The sequence below is a fragment of the Armigeres subalbatus genome, chromosome 1 (assembly GCF_024139115.2).
Source record: "Armigeres subalbatus isolate Guangzhou_Male chromosome 1, GZ_Asu_2, whole genome shotgun sequence".
NCBI classification, from domain to species: Eukaryota; Metazoa; Arthropoda; class Insecta; order Diptera; family Culicidae; genus Armigeres; species Armigeres subalbatus.
This window is the reverse complement of record NC_085139.1, coordinates 133,805,647-133,831,390: the sequence shown is the minus strand read 5'-3', so window position 1 is coordinate 133,831,390 and position 25,744 is coordinate 133,805,647. Positions and strand designations below refer to the sequence as shown.

General features: G+C 39.5%; 2 protein-coding genes across 3 annotated transcripts; one reads left to right on the top strand and one right to left on the bottom strand.

The window, feature by feature from the left end:
* The first annotated feature begins 130 nt into the window (after nt 1-130).
* On the top strand, nt 131-9,783 carry LOC134205141 (uncharacterized). Of its 2 annotated transcripts, XR_009978068.1 has the most exons (6): nt 131-264; nt 462-674; nt 1,604-2,656; nt 3,043-3,278; nt 3,914-4,617; nt 8,474-8,613. XR_009978068.1 is itself a non-coding variant. In XM_062680098.1 (5 exons), coding segments are annotated over exons 2-5 (1,776 nt in total). In that variant the 5' UTR covers nt 134-264; nt 462-672; the 3' UTR covers nt 8,959-9,783. The 2 variants fall into 2 exon arrangements, 1 of the variants encoding a protein (XP_062536082.1); XM_062680098.1 differs by lacking the exon at nt 3,914-4,617 and having other exon boundaries at nt 134-264; nt 8,474-9,783.
* On the bottom strand, nt 9,768-23,966 carry LOC134205145 (hatching enzyme 1.2). Its single transcript, XM_062680105.1, has 2 exons — nt 23,158-23,966; nt 9,768-10,133 (listed from the first exon to the last, which is right to left on the bottom strand). Exons 1-2 carry the CDS (start codon nt 23,801-23,803, stop codon nt 9,862-9,864), a joined length of 918 nt encoding a protein of 305 aa, XP_062536089.1. The 5' UTR covers nt 23,804-23,966; the 3' UTR covers nt 9,768-9,861.
* Nucleotides 23,967-25,744: the final 1,778 nt, after the last annotated feature.

Below are 25,744 nucleotides of genomic sequence, written 5' to 3'. Positions count from 1 at the left end.
AAAATATAGTTTATGATAGTTTATGGAATAGTAAATATTAAATTTTCCGCAGAACTTTTGCTTTGAAGAAGGCGGTACCGGTTGGGTACAAATAAATGAACGTGTTTTAGGTATGTTTTGTCCAGCCCTGCTGCTGACAGGTACATTTTGAGAGGGATATTTAAATGTCAAAGTTCGTTTCTCGTCGGTTAGTTGCTTTCTCATCGTGTCCCTTTTCAGTGTAGCTTTCTCGCGTGGTTTCTTTCCAGCAGTGACCGTGATTAGGTAAGCATCGCGAGGAGTGTTGGTTCCGTTCGTTGCTCGCGTGTGGGGCACATTTTCAGTGGAAGTGTGCGGCAGGACCGCAACCTTTTTTTCCTACCTCCCGGAGGGTGTCTACCCGCAAGAACGACGGCCACCACTATGTCCTTTCTTCGTCAATCGAAACGGGCACTAACCGCAGTCATCGTTTCTGCTTGCAGCAAATCGACACCTTTCAGTAGCGCACGTCGTAGTTCCATCTTCGCCGCAAGACACTTCAGCTTGCAGCGTCCGGAAGCCATCGCCTACTACCAACAACAGCAAGGGTATCAGGCCACTTCGAAACGGAATTTAACGGTTCTTCAGCAGTACAGTTTTTACTCGACCGCATCATTTTCAGTCGACGAGGAGAACGACGATAAATTCAGTGAAATGTAAGTATCCGGATTTTGCTTTTTACACGTGGCGTTTCATAAATTTTACTTTAATGAGAATTCTAATCAATATTTAGTTTTGTAATTGTAAATCAATTCCCATTTTAACATTTTAAAGTCGATTCAAGTGTCGATTTCATTGAAATTCACCAAAAAAGTGATTTTCCATTACGGGGTGAAAAAACAAAATGGCGTTGCAATCTGAAACAACTTGTGATAGATCACTTTCATGAGCGAAAACGTGCTGCTGTTTGTGACGTCGTTCACCATCAGCCAGCCGGGTGAGCATAGCAACGTCATGTTCAAGTTCAAGGAACATAACGGAAAGTGAATTTCAGGTGCGAATGAGTCAGCTGTACGATGTGTGACGTCATTTTGATGCCTTCGGTGCTGAAGAAGGAAGTAACGGTTGTTGTCAAGTGTTTGTGATGTGTTTGCTAAAATACAGACAACGACAAAACGTTGATTTGGTTCGAAATGTGGGACAAATGTTGAAAATGGGGTTTTTACCGCAGAATAGCGAAACTCGTTTACTGCCGTGCGAACTGTTCCACTAGAAGCATAAAATGAATCAATCATTGCTTCATTTTGAAATTCAGAAGTATCTGGCTTCAATGTTTGCTCTTGGTACTAAGAACAATAAGTTTAAACGATTTTTTGACAACTGATAACATTTTCTAATAAAGTTTGGAGCGTTTGGAGAGACCATCTGGCGTTTAAAAGTCGCTACTTAAGCATCAAGTCTAAAGTATTTGTTGTGTGTAAGTGACCATTCTATGATAAGTCGCAATCAGTTCAAATGACTTGGGACGATAAAAAAGACCGCCACCTAATACTACAATTTATTATTTGCATATTATTCTGCGATTCGGCCGTACGAGCAGTTATTTTGTATTAATTATTTACTTTATTTTGCTATTCCATTCCAGGGCTCCGAGATTCGAACGTGACGACTACAAGAAGGAATCGTACCGTGGCGTGAAGCGCACGGGAACGGAATTCAAACGCCCGTCTGGCCGGGATGGTCGTGACGGTGGTGGATTCCGTGGAGGTGCCGGTGGAAGCCGCTTCGGTGGCTCATCCGGCGGTGGCCGCGAGAAGTGGTCCATGGAGTCAAAACCCCTCCAGAGAATCAACTGGAGCAAAATGCAACTGGCTCCGTTCAAGAAGGACTTTTATCGCGAGCATGCGTCTATCAAGAATCGCCCTCAGCGCGAAGTTGATCGATTCTTGGAGAAGCACGACATTACACTAATCGGAAATTGTCCGAAACCAATTACTGAATTCGATGAAATTGACATGCCGGACTACGTTATGAACGAAATTGAAAAGCAAGGTTTTCAAAGACCTACTCCGATTCAGGCCCAAGGATGGCCGATTGCCCTCAGTGGCCAAAACATGGTTGGCGTAGCCAAAACCGGTTCCGGTAAAACACTTGGATACATGCTTCCAGCAATTGTTCACATCAACCACCAGAAGCCGGACCCGAATATTCGGGGCCCTCTGGTTCTTGTTCTTGCCCCAACCCGCGAGTTGGCCCAGCAGATTCAACAAGTTGCGACTGATTTTGGATCATCGTCGTACGTTCGAAATACGTGCTTGTTTGGAGGCTCCAGCAAGGGACCCCAGGCTAGCGATTTGCGCCGTGGTGTTGAGATTGTTATCGCAACTCCCGGTCGTTTGATTGATTTTCTTGAAACTGGCACTACCACTCTTCAACGCGTTACCTATTTGGTGCTGGACGAAGCCGATCGGATGCTGGACATGGGCTTCGAGCCACAGATTCGTAAGATTTTGGAACAAGTTCGGCCTGATCGTCAGATTCTGATGTGGAGTGCCACTTGGCCGAAGGAAGTGCAGCGTTTGGCCCGAGACTTCCTCGGAGAGTACGTCCAGATTAACGTTGGTTCGTTGGAATTATCTGCTAATCACAACATTACACAATACGTGAAAGTCATCGAGGAACACGAGAAAAACGAAGAGTAAGTATTCAAAATGGACACACAGACGAAGTCAAACTCAATTAGCTTCGTTTTATTGACTGTTAGGTGTTTTACGAGCACAGAGTCGCTGGTTGGGATGTTAAGTTACGTACCTCTGTCCCATCAGTGCTTATAAAAACCGCTCGAAAAGTAACTTCTTCGGCACATACAAAACTCAATCGTCTTCGTGGCGTTGCAGTGTTTTCGTGATGAACGTTGAAGATACATTCCTTTTTCCCAGTTTTTCAAATTCGATTTCGCACCCATGTTTGTAAAAGATAATTTGAAATCGAAATTATTCATCATAATCGAAAATTGTTTCTTTTGAAAAATTAAGTTAGATTTATTCAACTTCACCCACTTATGTACGTGCTTTTTCATGACAGGCTTGGAAAACTATTGGACAATCTACATTCCCGAGGACCCGCCGGAAAAATTCTGATCTTTAGCACTACCAAACGCAAGTGCGATCAAATCACCAGCTATCTACGCCGTTACGGCCAGGACGCAGTTGGCATGCACGGTGACAAGAGCCAGCAGGAACGCGAAAGGGCTCTGAACCGTTTCCGTAACTCAAATAGTTGCATCTTGGTCGCCACCGATGTCGCTGCCCGTGGACTAGGTAAGTGCAAATAACAGCCATCATGTTGTATTTTTTTTTTCTCTATCGATCATTATTATAATGTAATATACGAACCACAGTCGCAGCAAGTGAGCAGACGCGGAAACTCCCATCGTAGTAATATACCAAGTAGATTAGAGTGGGCCATTTCCAAATAGATTCATCGCTGGATCATTTACGAACAGTATTTGGATGATTCCAGGTCAGGCCGGTTACATTTCTAATGTATCAATGCTGTAATTTTACGGATAGCTTTCACAGAGCATAAATCTCCAGAGAGATTCCATTGAATAGACGTGGCTAGCAAATGATTTGTTCGCAATTAAGTCACAGCGTGAAAGTGAAATCGACAAAGAGAGCACTCTCATGCCACTTGCTCCCATGATAATGCGAGTGCCAATATTATGATCTAAAAATGCGCTTCAATGTTCCGTTGAAATTCTATGATAAGTGAGTTTAAGTTAAGGCAAAATGTGATTCAACTGACAGTTAAACTCATGTTACGATATGGCTAACCATTTCGTGTACCCATCCTGTCGACCTGACCTGGAATGATTCAAGTCCCCCGAAAGGCTTTGTAGCAGCTGATTCACCTATCGTTTTCATTTTCTTTTCTCTCACTCTTCTGCTTCCAGAGGCCGGAACGCTTCGTGATGGGGATAATACAAGTGGCAATCGTTTGAGATTGCTACTAACTGCGCATCTCCGTTATAATTGCACTCAAAGTACGCCCAGCGCTTTGCATATGTTTCACCCGGTTGAGGCCTCGCGGTAGGCCCCACAAGGAACCGGGAAAAGTGTATGTGAATCAAACACTCTGGGCTAATCGCGTTAATAAGGTCAGCGAACAAACGGAAATAGTCGCGGAGATGGCACTCTATCCTCATCCAATGAAGATTTCAATTCGGCCTCGCGGAATGGGGGTTTTGTGATGTGAGGTTATTGTCACTAATCACCGTCGATCAGCATTTCCAACCACCCGCACAGATCCACGTTCTACCGAAGCGCCAGGGTAGGAGTTTGTGGATCAAGTGCGGTCAGAACAGAGGCATCGTTGCTGAGGAAACTTAGCAACCGTCACGGAGTCATATTCAGTGTTGGACCAACGAAACAGACGGAATTCAAATCCGGAGTCGTTGAGATTGCTGGTTGATTGGTGACGTACATACCTCCTCGGAGGGGGTAGCTTCTTACTCCTCGTGTCACTTGTGATTTGCTGCGAATGTTGATGTCCAATACCCCAAATCCCGGATTGTCTTCTGTGTTCAGTTGCAATGCTGGATGCGGGAGGCGCTTCCGGATTCCAAAATATGAGAAGTTTTATGTATTGGACTTAATGGTTTGTATCTGGTTCATTCCTTGGATTATCATCACCCGTCACCATTCACCCACTTATAATATGAGTTCATTCATCCATTCAGATAAACCTTTTCATATTTCTATTTGTATAACAAACGTGTTGAGGAGAGGTCAGTATCGATTGCTATGTAAAGTTTGAAAAATCCGAACATAGAGTCGCTGCTTGTGATGATTTGCTGTTCACATGCCGGTGCTAATTAAATTTCGTTCGGACAGCAATATTCTTCGGCACATACAAAACTCAACTTCGCCCCATAAAGGTATGGCGTTGCAGTGTTTTCGTGATGAGCGCGGAAGAAACAGTATATTGCAAATGATCTCATATTGGTCCCATCAGAAACTCGAAAAATATGGAAATGCTATGCGATCATAGGATGTGGAATCTTTTTTTTTGTATTGGCTTTCTTTATACTCCTTACTACATATAACAAATATTTTACCCCACAAAGTTTGAAACAAATTAGAGCTATTGCTGACAAAAGCATGTAACGTTCATGTTCATGTTCCATTTCTTCATCATATATCAAGCTCTATCTAGTAAAAAGGTAAATGTCACAAGAGAGGATTCTCTTCGTCGACTTCCCCTTTTTTAAATAAAAGTGACAAGCAGAGGATTATATCGCGGTTTATCATCTCAGAATGCAAGTTTTCATTGTTTTCTTTCGTTCTGAGGGGAAAAACCGCAACGAAATCATCTGCTTGTCACTTTAATTTGAAAGAGGGGAAGTCGGCGAAGAGAATAATCTCTCTGGCGACATTCGCCCTTATTCCAGATAGAGCTTGATTTATTCCATATTCATCATATAAAAAACAATGGAATGGAAATGTAAAAATAATTTTGATTTGTTTTAATCTTCGTGATTTTTTTAATTTCTTGCTTTCAAGATTGCCACCAACAAATTATATGTTTTTTTTCTATTTATTAAGAGCTCTACTTATTATTCCCCATGTAGTGGCTACATTTGCTAACTAAGAACCATTCCAGATGAATTTGAGCCATAAAAAATTTGAAATTTCAATTTGAGAACGGTTTTTTTACGAACGATCGTAGGTTTAGGTTCACTTATAATTCGTTAAATAAAACAACAAAGATATATTTTTCCCCATTGACGAAATTGCGAAACTTATAATGCGTTTTTTGACAAGAACTCTTCACTAACAAATGTACCGTGGAGGCACCATATTTGACGCAGTTAAGAAATTTTTTTAAAAGAATCATTATTTAAAAAATAATTTCAATATGGATTCGCTTAATATTCTGCATAACGAGCTTACTACTATTATAGAATGTGTTGAAATAATGAAACTTCGAAATATAAGTGTATTTCTTAGTTTTTTAATCTGTTTTTATGTAGTACTTGAGGTGCCCAACTTGACGCACTAATTTTACTATGTTCCTTATTTGACGCAAAGTTGTTCCTAATTTGACGCACTTTAAAACTATGTTAAAACTCAATCAATTAAATGCCTTATTTTTTTATTATATAAAGACAGTGTAATAGAACTTGGTACGATATAAAATAAAAAGTTTATTAATTATACAAAGAGGCATTTTATTTTTTTTGTTCAGTTGTTCTGCAAGTTATATGCTCTGTGGGATGTAAGTGTTTTGTTAGTTTCATGAACTCTGCACATCATTCAAAATGCTTCTTATTTAGGTGCAAGAATCATGTCAAAATATATATTTACGGGAAAATTAACTCTTACATTTCATTACATAACCAGCCTACCATGGTCTGTTGTATTTGTAATAAAAAAATAACTTTCTTTGGTAATCTGCAATTTTGAATCTATAAACTGAGAAGTTCGTATAGCTTCTGTCTAAACTGAGAAGGATACAGAAAACGCAACTTGTATATGAACGCTTTTAGAACCACATTGAAGCTACCAATCTGCAAGTGTTACGTGACCGGCAGATATATCTCAAAAAATATGAGCTGCCCATCTATATACATTTTTTCAATGAACTATTAACATAAACTGAAGCTTATATGAGAAAGGCAGCCATATTTTTGTTTGATTTCATATTCAGGATTGCACGACTAGTAGCGACAGGAAAGCGACAGAGTAACAAATTGAAAATGTGTTCATTATTTTGGTTTGTTAGAATTTCGTACAAAAAAAGTAAATTGAATTATATGATACTAATTTATATTAAAATATTGTTTTCTCGCAAGAATTCTAAAACTAGCATATAAAAAGAGCATAATTACCAAATACCCGTAAGAAACGCGTTAAATAAACGCATCAAAATCGAAAGCAGTATAAGGTATACTATCATGGGCTGGACACTTAGTGGAATGATCCAATGTTGACTAATATTTAAAGTAGTTGAGAGTTAGTTAAAACTTAATGAATACATTTTGCTTTTCCTAAGACTATTATTGAGTAATAAACCTCAACTGCACTGCCTTGTCTATTCGTATGATAAGATTAATTAGGAACATCACAATGCATTGTGGAGCCTAATTTGACGCAGAACATTTGGGTTGAAAATGCGATCGAATGTTGCAATGTTCAACGTAAAGGTAAAGCTTACTCATAATGCTCAGCTGTTTGTAGGTAGGGGTAAAAGATTCTCACAAAAGTTATTTTGCGTGAAAAAATGATCATTCGATCCTTAGCATTGTGGCTAAGAACGAAAAAAATTGACGCATTATGAGTATGACTTCCATATATTTTGTTAGGGTAAATTGATTCTTCATTAATAATATGCTTTTTATGCCATATATGCAAAGAAGAAGAGCAAATAAAGCTATCTAGCTTGATTCGTTGATATATTTTTGGCGAAAATAGGTTTTCTGCATCATTTGATTTAAGAGTGCGCCAAGTTTGGACCTGCGTCAAATATGGTGCTTCCACGGTAACGTGCCTTGTTTTGATTTGTTTTACGTACATCCTAATGTTTAAAAATGACTTATTTTTGTTGCCTGTTTTCCCGCTTGCAAGGCAGTGACAAATATATTGCCACCAATTTTGTCCCGCTTGCAAGGCAGTAGCAACTATATTGCCATCAATTTTTCTTAACTGTTTAATGTATAACAAACATACATTTGAGTTAATTACCATATAAATATTGTGTCTTATTGTTGTTTTCGGTAATAAATTGTTTAAATTCGTCTGCCGTATAAAGGGTTTTGAGGATTTGTTATGCATTCTTATGGGAGTGAGAAAATAGCACCTTTAGTCCTTTCCCTAGCTTTAACTTTATTAGTCTGTAAACCCTAACTTTGGATCAAGTCAAGGAACGCACCATTTTTTGATATGGTATTTAGACTAAGGGCCGATTTCTTCACCTCCGCTTAGTACTTAAACCAGGTTTAAACGTATGGGTAAGCATCGCTTAAGAGTTAAGCGGAGGTGAAGAAAACGGCCCTAAGTGTTGCACCGCATAAAAAAGTATCATACGAAATGTCATATTCATCATTTGGCTAATTCATCAATGTAAGGCTAAAAAGCATACATTGAGATGGCCTAATTATTGTTAACATGTTCTTTTTTATTCAGCTAATAACAAAGCTTCTGAAAACTTTGACATAAAATCGCTTACTTACTTTTATACGCAGATATGTTGAAATAAAGATAATATAATCGATATCTCTGCCTGAAAAAAAAACTGCTTTTACAGTCCCAATGAATTTTTCTCATTTTCTTAGCTGCATATTTTTTTATTTGTTTGTTTGTCTCAAACATTTTTCTTTCATTTTTCTACTACGAATGTTAATCATTGCAAATTGATAAGACCGATCTCCAACAAGTATTTTCCACCATTCTAACTGAACCACAAAGAAAAAAAACCAGCGATTACTAATTCGTACATTTTGCCCCCAATACAGATGTCGACGGTATCAAGGTGGTCATCAACTACGACTACCCGCAGCAAACGGAGGACTACGTGCACCGCATCGGTCGTACTGGCCGGTCCAATGCCACCGGAGAGGCGTACACGTTCTTCACGTCGAACGAGCGCAAGATGGCCAAGGAGTTGGTTTCGATCCTGGAGGAAGCCAAACAGGACGTGCCCCCGGAGTTGCTCAAGTGGCGTCACATGGGCGGCGGTGGCATCAACCGCTACGGCAGCGGCGGTGGCAACCGATTCGGAACATTCAAGGGCGGACGTGACTTTGGTCGCGGTGGTGGCGACCGGTACGGAGGCGGAGACCGTGGTGCGAAGCGATCGTTCGGAGGTTCAAGCTATGGAGGCTCGTCGTCAAATGGCTACAGTGGAAGTTCGAATAGCTACGGAAGTAGCTCCAGTAGCTATCGCAACGGCTCTAGTGGAGCTAGCAGTAGTACGAAGCATATAAAGTTTGACGATTAAATACGTCACATTTGTGCTGTACTTTGTCTCATCTCTACTAGATTTAGTCTAGGCTACTCGTCTTATCTCTAATCTTAATGATAATCTATTTAATTCAAACAAATCAGCCGTAAGAGAAGTATTGTTTTTTTAGTTGATTTATGTTTGCAGTTTTATACTGCAGAACACGAAAGATGCGAATTAGTTTTTTTTAATTTAGATTAGAGAAAGTGAATTTCCACCCTCCGAAGTTTAAAACAAAAATCGATCGCGCACCGGAGAAATTCGGGAAGAAGATAAAAATACTTACAAATCCTAATTGCTGTGATATAGCATCAGTCGAGTATCACGTTCGTAACAATCGGTTTGATGGGTTTAAATTTTAATTTAAAAAGGCAATCATTTACCAAAAAAAAAAAGGATTAATAAACCAAGAACTACAGCATCCATCCGCTAACTGGGCTAAAACATCAGTCCAGTTAACGAGCGTCGCTTTTTAACTGGGCTGTCGAGGGGATTTACGATTCATTGTTGTGATCAATATTTTACATGGAACGACCACAATATACCATTTAGACTCCCCTCGCAGCCTAGTGTTTGTTTTTGTTTTTTGACGGATAACTGCTTTTTAACTGGGCTTTGGCCCAGTTAGCGAACGCCCAGTTAAAAAGCAGTCCAGTTAAAAAGCGCCCAGTTAGCGAACTGTTGCTGTATTAGTAAACAGGCCTTTGTTCGGATTGATCCGTTCGATACAAGAGCGGTGACATTCCAGTGTATTTAATGATAGCACACCACGAGGTTGCTCGATGAAGAAATAAAATAAATATCAGTTCACTTTTCAATAAATTACGGTTTTATTTATTTATTAACGAACAACATTCCCTTGAATGGCACATGACAAGAAATCTCAACAGACACACATGATTATATTCCAAGCGTTTTACAGAGATTGTAGTATTTCTTTGTGAGCCTAGGGTTATCCAAACAACCATACAAATCGTTAATTTTCAGGCAGTCTGTTTTGCTTAGCGCTTGCCGCTGCCCAATTTTAATTCCAGGCATTTTGGGTTCAATAGTTAGTTTGCCCTTTCCAACGCTGAAGTAGCTTCGCCCGTAATGCATGATGCTGTTGTAGTCGTACTCGAAGTTATACGTCGTATTCTTTAGCGATTGCTTCTCAAAGTTGGATTTGAATGCTGGAAATAAAAAAAAAACATTTGAATTATTCAGAGTTTATCTAGATGACATATGATAGGGTTGCGTATGGTATTTCAGGCAGAATCCCATTCCCGTCACAGGCTATAAAACCGAAGATAGAAAATAAAGAATTGGCTTTATTTGAAAGGTTTTCAGCCCTAGCCTGGCTCACCTCTTGATAGAAACATTTCTGAAACACCTTCATAATCGTGTATCATCACTTGCAACTAGTTGAAATTTAACTTAGAGCTGCAATCCCGGCTATAAATAAGCCGAATGGCAATAGGATGCCGGGGTACGAGGCGATACCCTATCTGTTGCTTTGTACTGGTTCTGAAATAAGTTTTAATTTAACTAAAAGAGGTTTTTATCTCTGAAGGGACTTCTATCAAAGGTTTGACAGTGGTCTCTGTTAAACTTATACAAAAAGCTGCATGTGTCTATAGGCTGGTCCTTTCAAATCCAGTCAACACATGAACGTATATGGTGTCGTGTAGGCTACTGAAGTGGAGGCGATAGAGGTACTTTTCCATACAACATGTATGTATATCTTCTCCAATTCAGCATCTTGTATTGCACCACGTACGATATTTGTACGATTTTATATTGACTGGGAAGCGATCGTGTGCCGCTCAAAGCGCACAAGCCCAACACGAGCGTCAACCGTCGCATCAGGATTAATACCAGTGAGATCCAGATTACGGTCACGGTCACGGTTACTGGTCACGGCAAGCGACACACACACACACGAACGCGGGCGAAAGTAATGCAAAATAAAAGACATGTAAAATAAACGTAAATTATTAACAAAATATGTCTGGCTGAATATTCTTATTCAACCTCCAACCTCGTAACCAAGAGTCTATCGACTTGTTTCAAAAATGGTACATGCTCTTTGTGATCCTTCAAATAGAACGTCATCACTACATATGTTCTGTGCTATCCAAGAAAATCTCTCGGATAAATCCTCAATCATACAAGAAACCCCTAGAGAAAGGCCTGAGGGTAGGGAGTGAGTGCTAGTAATGGACCCCCTGAACAAAAACCAAAAGTTAACGCTGGAATCAACGATTTCCTGCAAATTTCCATTGGATAAAGTTGCTTCACATATCAGGGTAGTTGTTCCATGCAATTGTTTTGGCTTGGGATACAAAAATGAAGTTATATTAACTAATTTGTAAAAGTAATTATGTGAATATGTACGTTATGTGGAAGATATTGATTTGGAAAATGTATTGGAGGTAACCACTTTCCCTTCGATGGGACTCGAACCCATGACCTTACAGTAGGGTCATGGGTTCGAGTCCCATCGAAGGGAAAGTGGTTACCTCCAATACATTTTCCAAATCAATATCTTCCACATAACGTACATATTCACATATGAGTTTTCATAATATTGTAAATTAACGTCCAAGTCGGGTGGTTTAATCCCCGGAAATAGGCAATTAACTTTGATTTTGAACTGAAAAGTAAATACGTTAGAGGGTCCATTACTAGCACACAAGGGGGGTCCATAATAGGCAACAGGAACATGTGGAAATGGAACATGGAAATCAAATGGGGGGACTAGAGTCCTATAAGAAGAGTAACGCCATGTGGCACGTTTGACAGGTCTCCTGCTCGTTTGGAACGCGCATTCGTATGGAACTGACAGACGATTCTGTTCCAATTCTGACACTTGACGACACTGTTATTATAGTCACTGTAGGGGGGACCATAATACGTATGTAAACAAACTGTATGTTGCGTATTATGGTCCCAGGGGTGGCCATAATAGGCAATCTGGGTACATTATTTTAAAATATTTATTTTAGTAGCAAAAATGAATGTTTTAGCACGTTTCATGTAGGAAACGCATTGCTGATAACTGTTACTTGTCATCTGGTGCTACAGAACGGCATTATGTCATGAGTCTGACTCTAGCGAAGCGATTGAAGTAAATATCCGTTCTTAAGGGGTCCATTACTAGCACTCACTCCCTATATACGCGTAACCAAAGGACTTGTGTGCTTAGAATAGGCAACATATTTTTTTATTTATTATCAGACTAAGGCCGGAGTGGCTTGTGCTGCACATAAAAGTCTTCTCCATTCAGCTCGGTCCATGGCTGCACTTCGCCAACCACGCAGTCTGCGGAGGATCCGCAAATCGTCCTCCACCTGATCGATCCACCTCGCCCGCTGTGCACCTCGCCTTCTGGTTCAGGCAACATATGCTCTACGTTTAAAAATGGAATAAAATGTGATCACATGTGTATAGTACACGTTCACATTATACTATACACAGGGTGACCACTTAAGTTACATTTTAAAATTCCCGCATATTTCCCGACTTTTTCCCGATATTTCATGAAAAATTCCCGATATAATTTTGAAGATTCCAAACAGTGTTGTCGTACTCTGTGCAAAAAAATTTGCTCTACACTGGAGTGTATTTTCAGCGCGCGCGCTCCTGTGGCTCTGGCGTGCATTTTTTTACTGTTTGACATGACTTTAAGAAAATTCAAATATCCTTCTATTAGTTGCACTTGGATGGAGTAAAATTAAAGAGCAGAATTTTTTGCACAGAGTGTACGACAACACTGATTCCAAATAAAAATTAATATTCAAGTTTTTAAACAAAAATCGTGAAAGATCATAGTGCTGTCCAATGAACAGCTCGAAGTAGCTCGAAGTTGTTCCTGTCACGCTCATGCCCGTTTGTTGACAAAAAAGAACGAGCAGGACGGGAACAACTTCGAGCTACTTCGAGCTGCTCATTGGACAGCACTCATATCTATATCTCTTCTTTCTTTTCTTTTTTTCTTTATATATATATAAAACAAATGTTAACAAATGTTAAGATGAAATTGGAATCCTTCAAAAATCAAAACTCAATCTTTTCAGTGAAATGGTTTTTCATTCGAATTGCAAGACATTTTTCCATTTTGATCGTCTATATACAGAGCCGTAGCGTGGACTCCCAGCGCCCTTGGCGAAACCTTAATTGGGCGCCCCTCACTTTTGCAAATGTTCAAAACAAAGAGCATGTTCAGAGCAAAGAGATTAAAAATTAACTTTTTTTGCGGGGAGGATCTAATGAATTTTTGGAGTTCATTAGGATATGAGCTTCTATAACCTGCATGTGTTCCAATACGTAGAAGTTTAACGCTTTTCTGAAAGATTCAATAAAAAACCAATGCAAGTAAAACAAACTAGATCCAGTAGTGCGTGGATTCTCGAAAAAAAAATAGGATTTAATTAGGTCAATAAAATAGCTCTCAATTGTGCCAGTCCGTGGTTTGATTGCTATCGAACCTAGTCACATCAAGAAGAACACTTTTATGGAGTGGATTGGATGACCTTCGAATGACGAAAAATCCAACTCCAGAGAGACTACTGATCTTTCAATGAACTTCAAATTTGGAGTGAATTGGTTGATTGTGAGAATAGCGATTGGTCCAAGTCGTATCAAGAACAAAACAATTCCGGAGTGTACTGATTGATGGCCAGAATAACCAAGGGGCTATTCGGATCAAGATATATAATTTTTTGGAGTGGGTCTGACGGTAGTTTGGTGGCACTGGTTGTTTTGGTTGAACCAATAAATTTCAACTTTGACGAAAGTCTTAATGAAATCCCTCGATGCATATTATTATATTCAGCATACCATCATTTCAAATACTTACCCCGTTAACCTTTACCCGTTTATAAAAATTACAATCCATTACAATAAAGATTATAAGGATCAAATGCGATCGCATAGTTTGTCTGCATAAAATGAGCTAATTTATCTCAAATTAACACAAATTTCTTCCGAATATCTATTATTAGATAAAGCTTTGAATTTTTTAGTCGCAAACAAAAACTATATGTAGGGGAACTGTTCCGATCTCAATCTCACTGTACATATATCAATCTCATCGCTAAACAAAGAAATACGGCACCAAATTCGTCGCTTCTTTTTGTCAACATGCGTGCTCACTGCTGAAAAAAATCACAAAAATATTAAACAAACCAAATTGCTTTCCATTTCTTTGTTTTTGATGGGATGGAAATAGGAGCTATGAGATGAAGTGGCGAACCGTTCCCCTATTTGATTTACGCTTTTTTGGTTTGAATTCTTTAGTCGCGTACAAAAACTATATGTATTTGACTTACGCTTTTTTAGTCTACTCTGTGTTTCGCCCTTGGTTTATTAAGGTCCTTATCTAGTGCTCCTTTCCCAGAAGCTTGTTTCATGCTCCTTTCCTTGCATTTCCTGTTCCTTCCTTTTTCTCTCCTTTCCTTTCACATCAAGTAAATTATGAAAAAGACATTTCCAAATTAGGGGAGCACGCTGATGATACCTGATACCTTGAAACGTTATGACCCCGGGAGTTCTTGCTGTCCCATAAATAGACTAGCCTAGACTCCAAGCTGCTGGTCTGACCACCGGTCCCAGGGCGTGCGAGTGTGAGAAGTTTTCGAATGGTGAATAATCTAAATAGAATTTATTCTTTACAGTTTACCTTTATAATTTATTCAGCGGTATGGGCGGCGATGAGATACAGTGGCAATGGCTTGGTTGGGTAGCGGTGGCACTTTTGCAGATGGCGTTAGGCACTGGCGCATCATGTAGCAGGATAGTCGTCGAATGACCCAGCGGAGTCCGAGAGGCGTTGCTTTTCGACGATCTCGGAAGAAGTCGTCTGCCGACTGGATAGCTTTGGTCCACGGAAGTCGTCTCGCAGAACTGGGGCCAACAGTTGGCAACCCCGGAAACGAATGGTAATTCCTGGCAGTATTTGCTCCGGAGGTGCACTTAGGGTAGCGGATAACTACGCCGACTTGCAAGATGACGTTCTCGTGTTAATAGCACCTACAGAGGTGTCGAAAAGGCGCAATCACCACACACGCACGTAGATGGATTCCCACTTAGTTCGTTCCCGAAAGTCACAATATTGGACCTATCTCCAAATTCGGAGTTTCACTAGGAATGAAATAAACTTCAAAGATGCGAATTGGCTGTAGGTTCTTAGTATCTCGTACCTCGACTGGTCGCTTTCTTCTTTTCTTGCCTTTTTCATCGAAGCCTCTGGAGCTCATATTTTTGGTAACCGTATTCATTTCCCAACCACTTTACCAAAATTCACCGCTTTGATTCATCGCCTACACGTTTTGAAAATTTCATTTAATGACGGTTAGACTCTAACTTGACAATATTTCCCAGCATTCCAACATCATACATGTAGTCCCCGAGAGAATCGTTAAGAGGTTAAATCTGTATTACTTTGGACCAGTGAATTTGTGAATAATTTGTCATATTTCCCATAGCGGAATTCTGGATTTCGGCGCCCCCTAAAGCCTGGCGCCCTTGGCGGGGGCCAACCCTGCCAACCACACGCTACGGCGCTGTCTATATATAAAACAATTTCGTTTGCTTTTTCTATTTACGATGAAACTGGAAACATTTCTAAATCAAAATACAATCTATTCAATGAAATGGTTTTTCGTACATTTTGTATATGGGAATTTCAAATCTTAATAACAAATAAATAACACGAAGGTGGCATTATGACCCGATAATGGAAAGATCGATCCGTGCTAATTTTTGTTTGTATACACCAATTTGTTTTCTAGATAAATTATGCACCCAACAAATTGTATCAGAAAAATGATCAATTTTTAGCGAGACAAAGTTCGCCGGGTCAGCTAGTTTTATTCTAAAAGTGCTTTTATTTGACGTTTACTGTCAAAAAAGTTATCCAGTTCTATTGTCTCAGTCAATTTATTAACTAAATAATTTAAGGTCCATTTTTTAAGCTTCTACACACTTAAAATACTATTTTTATCTCGGTAAAATAAATTGACGAACATGGTCGTAAAAGCTTATTTCAACTGATATCTCGTCAATAAATATGACGTTTACATAAGTTACTGAAACTCGGTAGTCAAGTTTGCCATCGTCATCGGTAGTTCGGAGTTTGACTGAGTTTCGGCAAACCCATCTGTCAAACATTGAAACTCTGGCATGCTCTGTAAAAAAAACACGTGAAGCAAAGCAAGAGCAATGGAAAAATAAATTTTCATCTTTGAATTTTGGTAAGTATTCATTCTGATTTCAATTTTTTCTGTACGGGCAGAACACTATAATCTGTTCAACATTCACACATTTACGTCGATTTTAACATTGGAAATAACCAAAGTCATGTCCATATTAATTTCAGCTCAGCTGTAATTAAAAATATAACAGATAAAAGGATGAAAAGTGCTTACACATGAAGGTCAACAAATGAACACGTTAAACATCGTTGGAATCATCAATCATCAGGACTAGCCTACTATAACTTGTCCTGTATCGGGTCCTGTGCTTTATGGAATCATGGAACAATATCATTAAATGGCTGCCAGAGAAAAGAAATTCTGTTCACTTTGGTAGGCAAATCAGGTTTGATTTAGCATTTCATATCGTTTTTCAAACAAAAATTACCAAAAATAAAATCTACTTTCGTATTGATTAAGGCTTTTTATTTCTGTTTTGATTCATCTGAAAATAAATAAAAATAATTATTCACTGAATTTCGGCAAATTCATTTACCGAATTGATCGGCAACGCACTACCGAACAGCACGGTAAATTTTGACAGCTGGGTGGTGTCGAACATTTTACGACCAATCGGTAATTCGAACTTTCACCGAGATTTTTACCGAGATATCAGCTGTTGGATTCTCGGCAATTTATTTTGCCGGCCTCGGCGAAAAAAATTAAGTGTGCATGCCCGACGAAATGCAATGTATGCGCAACGTGCTCACCTTCCCGTGGGAACCTAGCGTAGTCAGCATTATTGAGGATATGCGCAGTTTTAACGAACCACGCAGAACAGCTATTACTAACCATAGCAATAAGACAAATGTACACACTTAATTTTTTTCGCCGAGGCCGGCAAAATAAATTGCCGAGAATCCAACAGCTGATATCTCGGTAAAAATCTCGGTGAAAGTTCGAATTACCGATTGGTCGTAAAATGTTCGACACCACCCAGCTGTCAAAATTTACCGTGCTGTTCGGTAGTGCGTTGCCGATCAATTCGGTAAATGAATTTGCTGAAATTCAGTGAATAATTATTTTTATTTATTTTCAGATGAATCAAAACAGAAATAAAAAGCCTTAATCAATACGAAAGTAGATTTTATTTTTGGTAATTTTTGTTTGAAAAACGATATGAAATGCTAAATCAAACCTGATTTGCCTACCAAAGTGAACAGAATTTCTTTTCTCTCTGGCAGCCATTTAATGATATTGTTCCATGATTCCATAAAGCACAGGACCCGATACAGGACAAGTTATAGTAGGCTAGTCCTGATGATTCCAACGATGTTTAACGTGTTCATTTGTTGACTCCTTCATGTGGGGTAAGCAATTTTCATCCTTGCTGTATCTCTGGTATTTTTTTAATTACAGCTGGAGCTGAAATTAATATGGACATGACTTTGGTTATTTCCAATGTTAAAATCGACGTAAAATGTGTGAATGTTGAACAGATTATAGTGTTCTGCCCGTACAGAAAAAATTGAAATCAGAATGAATACTTACCAAAAAATTCAAAGATGAAAATTCTATTTTTCCATTGCTCTTGCTTTGCTTCACGTGTTTTTTTTTACAGAGCATGCCAGAGTTTCAATGTTTGACAGATGGGTTTGCCGAAACTCAGTCAAACTCCGAACTACCGATGACGATGGCAAACTTGACTACCGAGTTTCAGTAACTTATGTAAACGTCATATTTATTGACGAGATATCAGTTGAAATAAGCTTTTACGACCATGTTCGTCAATTTATTTTACCGAGATGAAAATAGTATTTTAAGTGTGCTAACACGAAAGGCAATAAACCAGTCTGGTACGAGCAGTCGAAAGTCGCGGTCATTCGTTAAGCTACGATGACAATCCTTTTCCTTTGGTAAACTACATATCACATCAAAGTGTCAAATTTTAACTAAAAGTTAAACGAATCGGTGGAATGGTTCACAGCCTAAGAGTATAATTAGACAAAATTCAGTTGAATAAAATATAACAAATTCGCTGATTTCCACGTTTCATTCACGTTAAAAAATACTACGAGATGAGCCGGCCAAAGGTCGAAAATCTCGTTAATGAAGACAGTAATAATAATGTTTGGAAAATTCTTCATTTCATGAAATAATTATGTTGCTGTTAAAAAAGCGCCGAAATTGCGAAGTGGATTGATTCGTTAATAAAATGACGCATCCATACACCAAAACAATTGAAAAATATTCGAATCTCGTGATTCACACGTACCAAAATGTATTCTTTCTAGACCAACATTTGAAAAGGGCGTAACAGCCAAAATTTATTCCTTCTGATTCTTCGTCCACATATAAAGCTTTATATGCAGAAGAAGAATCAGAAGGAATAAATTTTGGCTGTTACGCCCTTTTCAAATGTTAATCTAGCTTTCATTAATTTTGGCTGTTACGCCCTTTCAAATTGTGGGTCTAGAGTTAACTTTAAATAAATTGACGAATCCGTGGAGCGAATAAACATTTTTGCTTCTGCCAACATTTTGGCATCCATCTTCTCCAACACCTTCATGTTCCAAAGATAAGTCAGCCTAGGGCAGCATACTCGTCTACGAGCGACAAGTATCCAGACAAACCTCGATTCGCTTTCAAGAGAGTATCAGTCAAGCATCATCTTCAGGAATCCACAAGCTGCAACGAGATGCTAATTAACTTCTTCTAGGACTCTCGTAGATATCCTTGGTCGCAGAAACCTTTCGAAGCGTAGGTGTCATGTTGCTTTACATTATCACTACCGAGAAGAGCTCTAGACTCGACATTAAAGAAATCTGGTTTCAATATCATTTTCAGTATACTTCTGACATAGTCGGATAGTCTCAAAAAGTTTCAAACAGTATGTGGAAAAGTCTACGCATTTAAAATTGTAAACAATGTTTTTTTTTATGTTTTCCACTAGATTGATTATATGTACATGAATTAATTACATGAACAGCTGGTTACATTTTTCCCGATTTTTTGTATAATTTCTAGAAATTTCCGACTTTTTCCCGCATTTCACGCATGGACTTTCAATTCCCGCATATTTCCCGCATTTCCCGATTTCTCGACTCACTGGCCACCCTGTATACACATGTTCACGTGTACTATACACATGTGGAAGTGTTTGCTTGACAAATGGATTGCGAGTGATTTGACTATGCGTCCAATTTGGGAATTTCGAGCTCATTCAGTAGCCGCTAGGTTGCGAAGGCCGACTAGGTCCATCGTAGCTTAGTTGGTTAAAGCACTAGTCTCTAGCGTACTGTAGGGTCGTGGGTTCGTGTCCTATCGAAGGGAAAAGTGGTTACCTCCAATACATTTTTCAAATCATTACCTTCCACATAATGTACATATTCACATATAAGTTTTCTTCCTTCTTCCTTCTTTGAAGACTCTGATCACTATCTGGTGAAGGTTAAACAGCGCCCAAAACTATCCGTCATCAACAATGTTCGGTACCGACGACCGCCGCGGTACGACCTAGAGCGACTGAAGCAACCTGATGTCAACCCACTGCATACACACAGCATCTCGAGGCAGCGTTGCCAAAGGAGGGTGAGCTCGATGGGCCCCTCTTGAAGACTGCTGGAATACACTTAAATTAGCCACTGTGCACCTCGCCTTCTTGTTCCCGTCGGATCGTTGTTGAGAACTATTTTCACTGGATTACTGCCCGACATTCTGGCTACGTGCTCGGCCCACCGCAGTCTTCCAATTTTCGCGGCGTGAACGATGGATGGTTTTCCCAACAGCTGATGCAACTCGTGGTTCATTCGCCTCCTCCACGTACCGTCCGACATCTGCACCCCACCATAGATGGTACCAAGGATGGTACGCAACACTTTCCTTTCGAAAACTCCAAGTGCACGTTGGTCCTCCACGAGCATTGTCCAGGTCTCGTGTCCGTAGAGAACTACCGGTCTTATAAGCGTTTTGTAGATAGTCAGTTTGGTACGGCTGCGAACTCTATTCGATCGGAGCGTCTTGCGGAGTCCAAAGTACGTACGATTTCCAGCCAGTATGGTCGACAAAAACCCCCCTGCCAATAATAGAACAAAACCTGCCAAAGCAGTCTTTCCCCTTAGCTGAATAAATGAAATGATATATAACTTCAATTTATACAAAGTCTGGGACATGGCCCAGTAAATCCGGAATTCCAGTAACCATGTAATTCGAAGCGGTCCTGTGTGATGTGGATCGTTCCTGAACAACTTCCTGAATTCGTAGCAACCGGACTCATCCAAATTGGTTGGAAACTGACTATGTTATATGTTATGATCATTTCAAGTGGTCGATACCCTTTCGGTATCGTTAAGTTTTTTTGTCGTTAACAAAAGGGTTAAAAATAATTTGACTTTCGGGTAAACTGGGTTAAACGGTTCTTTGATGGGCTTTATAGGATCGATTTGAATTATTAAACAAAATGAATAACTGGTACCTTTGACATTTTATGGGAAATTAATTCAAATTATTACTTTCAGTCTCATATTTGATTCTTGCTTATTACCTTTAATAATTAACTTTATAATTCCAATTGTAAACAAATAAGGGAAAGGAACTTTTCAAGACAAAATTTTCAATACGACTTATCTGCTTTTGTAAACAAAGATTCAAACAACGATTTGACGAATCTGATAGCTCTCCCACGCAAACCAGCACCATCAACAGGTAGCGGAAACTTTCACCTCTTTAGCTGTGAGGTAAGACGCGCGGCTACAAAGCAAGACCATGCTGAGGGTGGCTTGGTTCGATTCCCGGTGCCGGTCTAGGCAATTTTCGGATTGGAAATTGTCTCGACTTCCCTGGTTAGCCTCATGATATACGAATGCAAAAATGGTAACCTGGCTTAGAAAACTCACAGTTAACAACTGTGGAAGTGCTTAATGAACCTTAAGCTGCGAGGTGGCTCTGTACCAGTGTGGGGATGTAATGCCAACAATAAGAAGAAGATATAATTCGCATATGATGTTATTCCTAAACTAGATTGCCTATGCTTCTTCTTCTTCAATGGCTCTATATTCCAACTGGAACTTGGCCTGCTATCAACTTAATTCTATTAGCATTTCCTTAGTTATTAATTGAAAGCTTTCTATGCCCACCATTGCATGAGGATGTATCTTGTGTGGCAAGTACAATGGATACACAATGCCCAGGGAGTCGAGAATGTTTCCCACCCGAAAACATCCTAGACCGGACCGAGAATCGAACTTGCCTTCTCTGGATTTGCAATCCTACGCCTTGGCTGTATGTAGCATCTGAAAATGTTAAATGGATCGTCACACTTCTGGCAGCCCACTCCCCGTCCAAGCGTTAAGTAATTTATGGATGCTCCCTATGCAATCTACTCCACTACTAACACAACGCGCAATGGGACACAACGCCGGATAACCTTATTCGGGGATGTGTCAAGGGTGGAGAAAAAGAATGCAGTTTCGGTTGCCGAGCAACAGTAGGCAATTATTAACTAACTAGCAGGGTTTGCAAAAATCGTTCTCAATAGATAACGAACTACTATAAAAGAGAGGCAAAAACTGTTCCAAATCATAACAAGCCATGATAACAAATTTATCAAACTTGTATACAAGTGCAAAAAAACAGAATCGGATAGGCAGCCCCCTCAGAAAAATGGTGATACTCGCTTTGTTTTCGCTCCTTTCGTGTTGATTTCTGCAACTGTGGTAGAACAAAAGGAAATTGCATTATCAGAGCCAGTGCTCCCCGCATTTGGAGCTTTCTAAAAGAAATTTATCATGGGGTATAGCATCCCGAATCAACTCTCTATCATGACAGGATGCGAAAAAAAGTCTCGCGGTACGCTACACAGTGGCGTAGCAAGAAAATTGGTTCAGATTTTTTTTTCCTTTATTGTCTCGGGGGGGGTTATGTCCAAAACCACCCCTGAGGCTACGCCACTGATGCTACATATCATATATGTATACAGAAATGATAAGTGAGAGACTTGTTCTTTCTCTTTAGGATTCAATCCCTGCTAACTAGTTAGAGCGGCAAAGGAAACTCTATTAATTCCGTAAAACAAAAAATCCATTAAGTATGATTCACAACCATGGCCTTTATTAGGCTAGCTTCCATTAACTTAAGAGTTATGAGCCCATCCATAGACATTAAGGTGGCTCAAAAAACACTTTTTCAAATTCATATATACTTTCAATGAAACAAAATCGTTTTACCAATTGCCACCAGATGCAGCTGTAGGACGTGCGCAAAAGACATGATGTTTTAGAGCAGACGTGGCTTCCAGCATACTCCAGACAGTTAAATTCATATAGGGTTCAGGTCTGGCTAACTCGCTGGCCGCTCTTAGCCCGAAATGAACCCTGATAAAACCCTTATTTTAGTTTTCTTCATTTTTTGAGCTGGCGTGTGATCCCTGGTACTAAAATAACGACGTGCCCATGACAGTAGAACTGGTTTCCAATCTCGTTTCTAATACGTATTTTGTAATATATCAGTTTACTCACAAATATAGCAGTTCAATTGACGGACCCTGTACTATTTTAAGCCACCCTAATAGACATCCCATGTGAATTTTACTGATTTTTTTATGTCCTTTGTGATTTTTTATATTAAAAAAAAACCTGAAATCGTTTCAAAAACGAAGGTGTGTGTACCAATAAGTGGATACACCCAGGTCTTTTTTACACAGTTTGGTTTTAGTTGATTGGGATCTTTATATATATGTGTATATAGCGTTAATGAAACACTGAGTTAACCCCACGAAAAAATTCACAAAAAATCAAAGAAAATTCAGGTAGTATTTAAACAAGCTGTGAAAGTTTAGGTTAATTGAGAAATTAATAAATTCCAACCATGTAAAACCTGGGTGTAATCAATTTAATATGTAATAGATTACATAAAATAATCTATAGATTATTTTAAAACCTTTTTTTGTGATAACATCTCTAAAATAATCGAGTGATTTAATGATGGTTCTTATAAAATAACATTGATTAAATGCTGCAAATACCTGGAATTATGTTATCCCAATTGATCTTTACAAATCGGTCGCGATCAGCTCTCGATTGCTCATGAAACAGACCAATAGCATGCATCAGCTCATGTATTGCACGCCCTTCGTTTCCCAAACAGTTAACACTTTGATGATCTGGTGGCTGCAGCGACACGATCTGAGTTCCACCGGTCTTTCCTACATAGCTCCAACATCCTTTAGGGTATTTGATAGGCCAAATTAACAGAAAATCTTTGTCCTTCCCGTTCCACTGGACGAATTTAACACATGTCATAAAGTTCAACGTTCTTATAGCTTGAAGGATAGTCACTTGATCGTCAACATCGTACAACGGACTGATAGCATAGGGAACTGTTCCGTTGGGCCATTTGCGCTCCGGAAAAACATCCCACTTGAGGCCTACTCTCCAATATTTGTACATGCGATTGTCCATGGCCATGTCTCCCTGGAATAATCCCGGTGTTACTTCCGGGTCCTGTTCTCCTTCCTGTAAGGCAGCCGATTGCTCTACTAAATCAACACTATCTGGTACAGGTGGATTGAGTACATCCGGCACTCTGGGGAAAATTATTGCTGCACTAACGAGGCTTAATGAAAACAGTGCCCCGGCTGGGCGCCACAGGTATCGAAATGTTTTACGCATATTTTCAACGAGAATTGATCACTTTTTTGTTCGCCTTTTAAACTTTTGTTGGAACGTGAATACCCGAAATCTTTATGTGCGGGCCCGCGGATTAACTTTATCGAACCGACCGAAACCGCTGCCGTAGATCAACTGAGAAATGAGAGAAATTTTTATTCCGGGGCTTTTGATTACCGATATCCATGCCATCAATCCATTGGCATGCAGCATGCATGGTTCAAGTGAGTGTTTTTTATACGTAGGCATTTTGAATGTGTTGTGCACACGATGATGCTTGGCTTAATGTTAATCATATATGCATTGTGACGGTTGGTTAAGCCGAGAGTAAACTTTAATTAGTTGTTACATAAAATAAATTAGTTAAGAAATATGCATGGGCCGCATTATTGTTGCTTTATAATTTAATTTTATTTCCTCGAAATAGATCATAGCGATCAGTTACCCATGAAAGAATGCATCAATGTTACATTATGATTATTGGTAGAAGGTAGCAATTGCACTAAAGGTAAAATCTGTTAGATTAGTGACCAACTTCGTATCTATTGATAAAACTAAGACTTGAAATATGGAATTCTCTATAGAAAAGCATGTTTTCTTTGCAACCGTCTTTACTATAGTTATCATAATTATTTTTAATGTCATAAATTTCAACCGTGGACATCTACCTATGTTCTGGTCTACAGTGCGGCGGATGAAAGTGAAAGTGGAACCCGTTTGGACTGCCGTCGTCAAAATCGATGCCTGCTGCATCACCGCTCGATCGATAGCGGTGAAATGATTTGAACACACGAGCACACGATTTGCATTGCCAATTAAAGGTTCGTTGAAATGGGGAGAATGCCCTATAACGCCCTCGGGAGCCAAGCGTTTTTTTTATATTTTCAGATTTTGGCCTGTTTGACCTACAGCTGATGCAGAGCGATAGAATAAAAAAGGAGATGCATGGTCAGACCGCATCGTGCTTTCGTGCTGTGCGGTTCTTTTTCTCTTTGCGGAAGGAAGTTTTTAATACTACCCGAAGCTATTTTAATTTCAACGGTGCTTCTTAGCGCTATTTGTACCCACTGATCCCGTTACGATCTTTGCAAGGACCCGTGCCTTCGTTTTACGTTGGACCCGTTTGCGGAAGTAAAATTCCGACAAGCGGTGGTAATCCGGTGGACACCGTTCTGGGAAAAAACCTCTTAGAAGGTCACGTCTCCACGCTCAGCCATGAGCATTAATAAAAACAAGAGGAAGGGTGAGTCTCTGAATTCTCCACTTCCTTCAAAGAAACAAGGTTTCAAGACCGTCCTGCCTAAGCGCGGAAAAAATAGAAGGAAGCTGGAGAATTCAGATATTCCTTCTGACTCTAATATCGGAAATAATTTTTCTCCAATCGAACTGAGCAATCAGTTCGATTTGATTAATGATGAAATTGAGCAAATCGAATATACCTCTAGCCCAGGTGATTCGATTCATGCGAAAAAGCAAAGGATTCCGCCAATTGTGGTATCTGTTGCCGAGTTTTCTGGCTTCCGGAATGAGATTTTGAGTAATCTTCAGGGGATCAAGGTTTCATTTCAGATTGCTAGGAAGGGTGACTGCCGCGTTTTGCCGGGATCCTTTGACGATCGCAAACGTCTTCTTCAGTATTTAAATGAGAAGCGCCATAAATTCTTCACATACGACGACAAAACTGAGCGATTGTTCAAAGTCGTCTTGAAAGGTCTCTCCAGTGATGATAAATCACTGGATGAGATTAAAATTGAAATTTCTCAATTACTTGGATTTTCACCTGTCCAAGTAATTAAGATGAAAAAGAAATCCCACTCTGGAACTTCCCAGAGGGGCATTTCTCAAGAATTTTATTTAGTTCATTTTAACAAAAGTGAACTAAATAATATGAAAAGTTTGGAAAAGGCCTGTATTATGTCCCATGTCCGTGTTACATGGGAACAT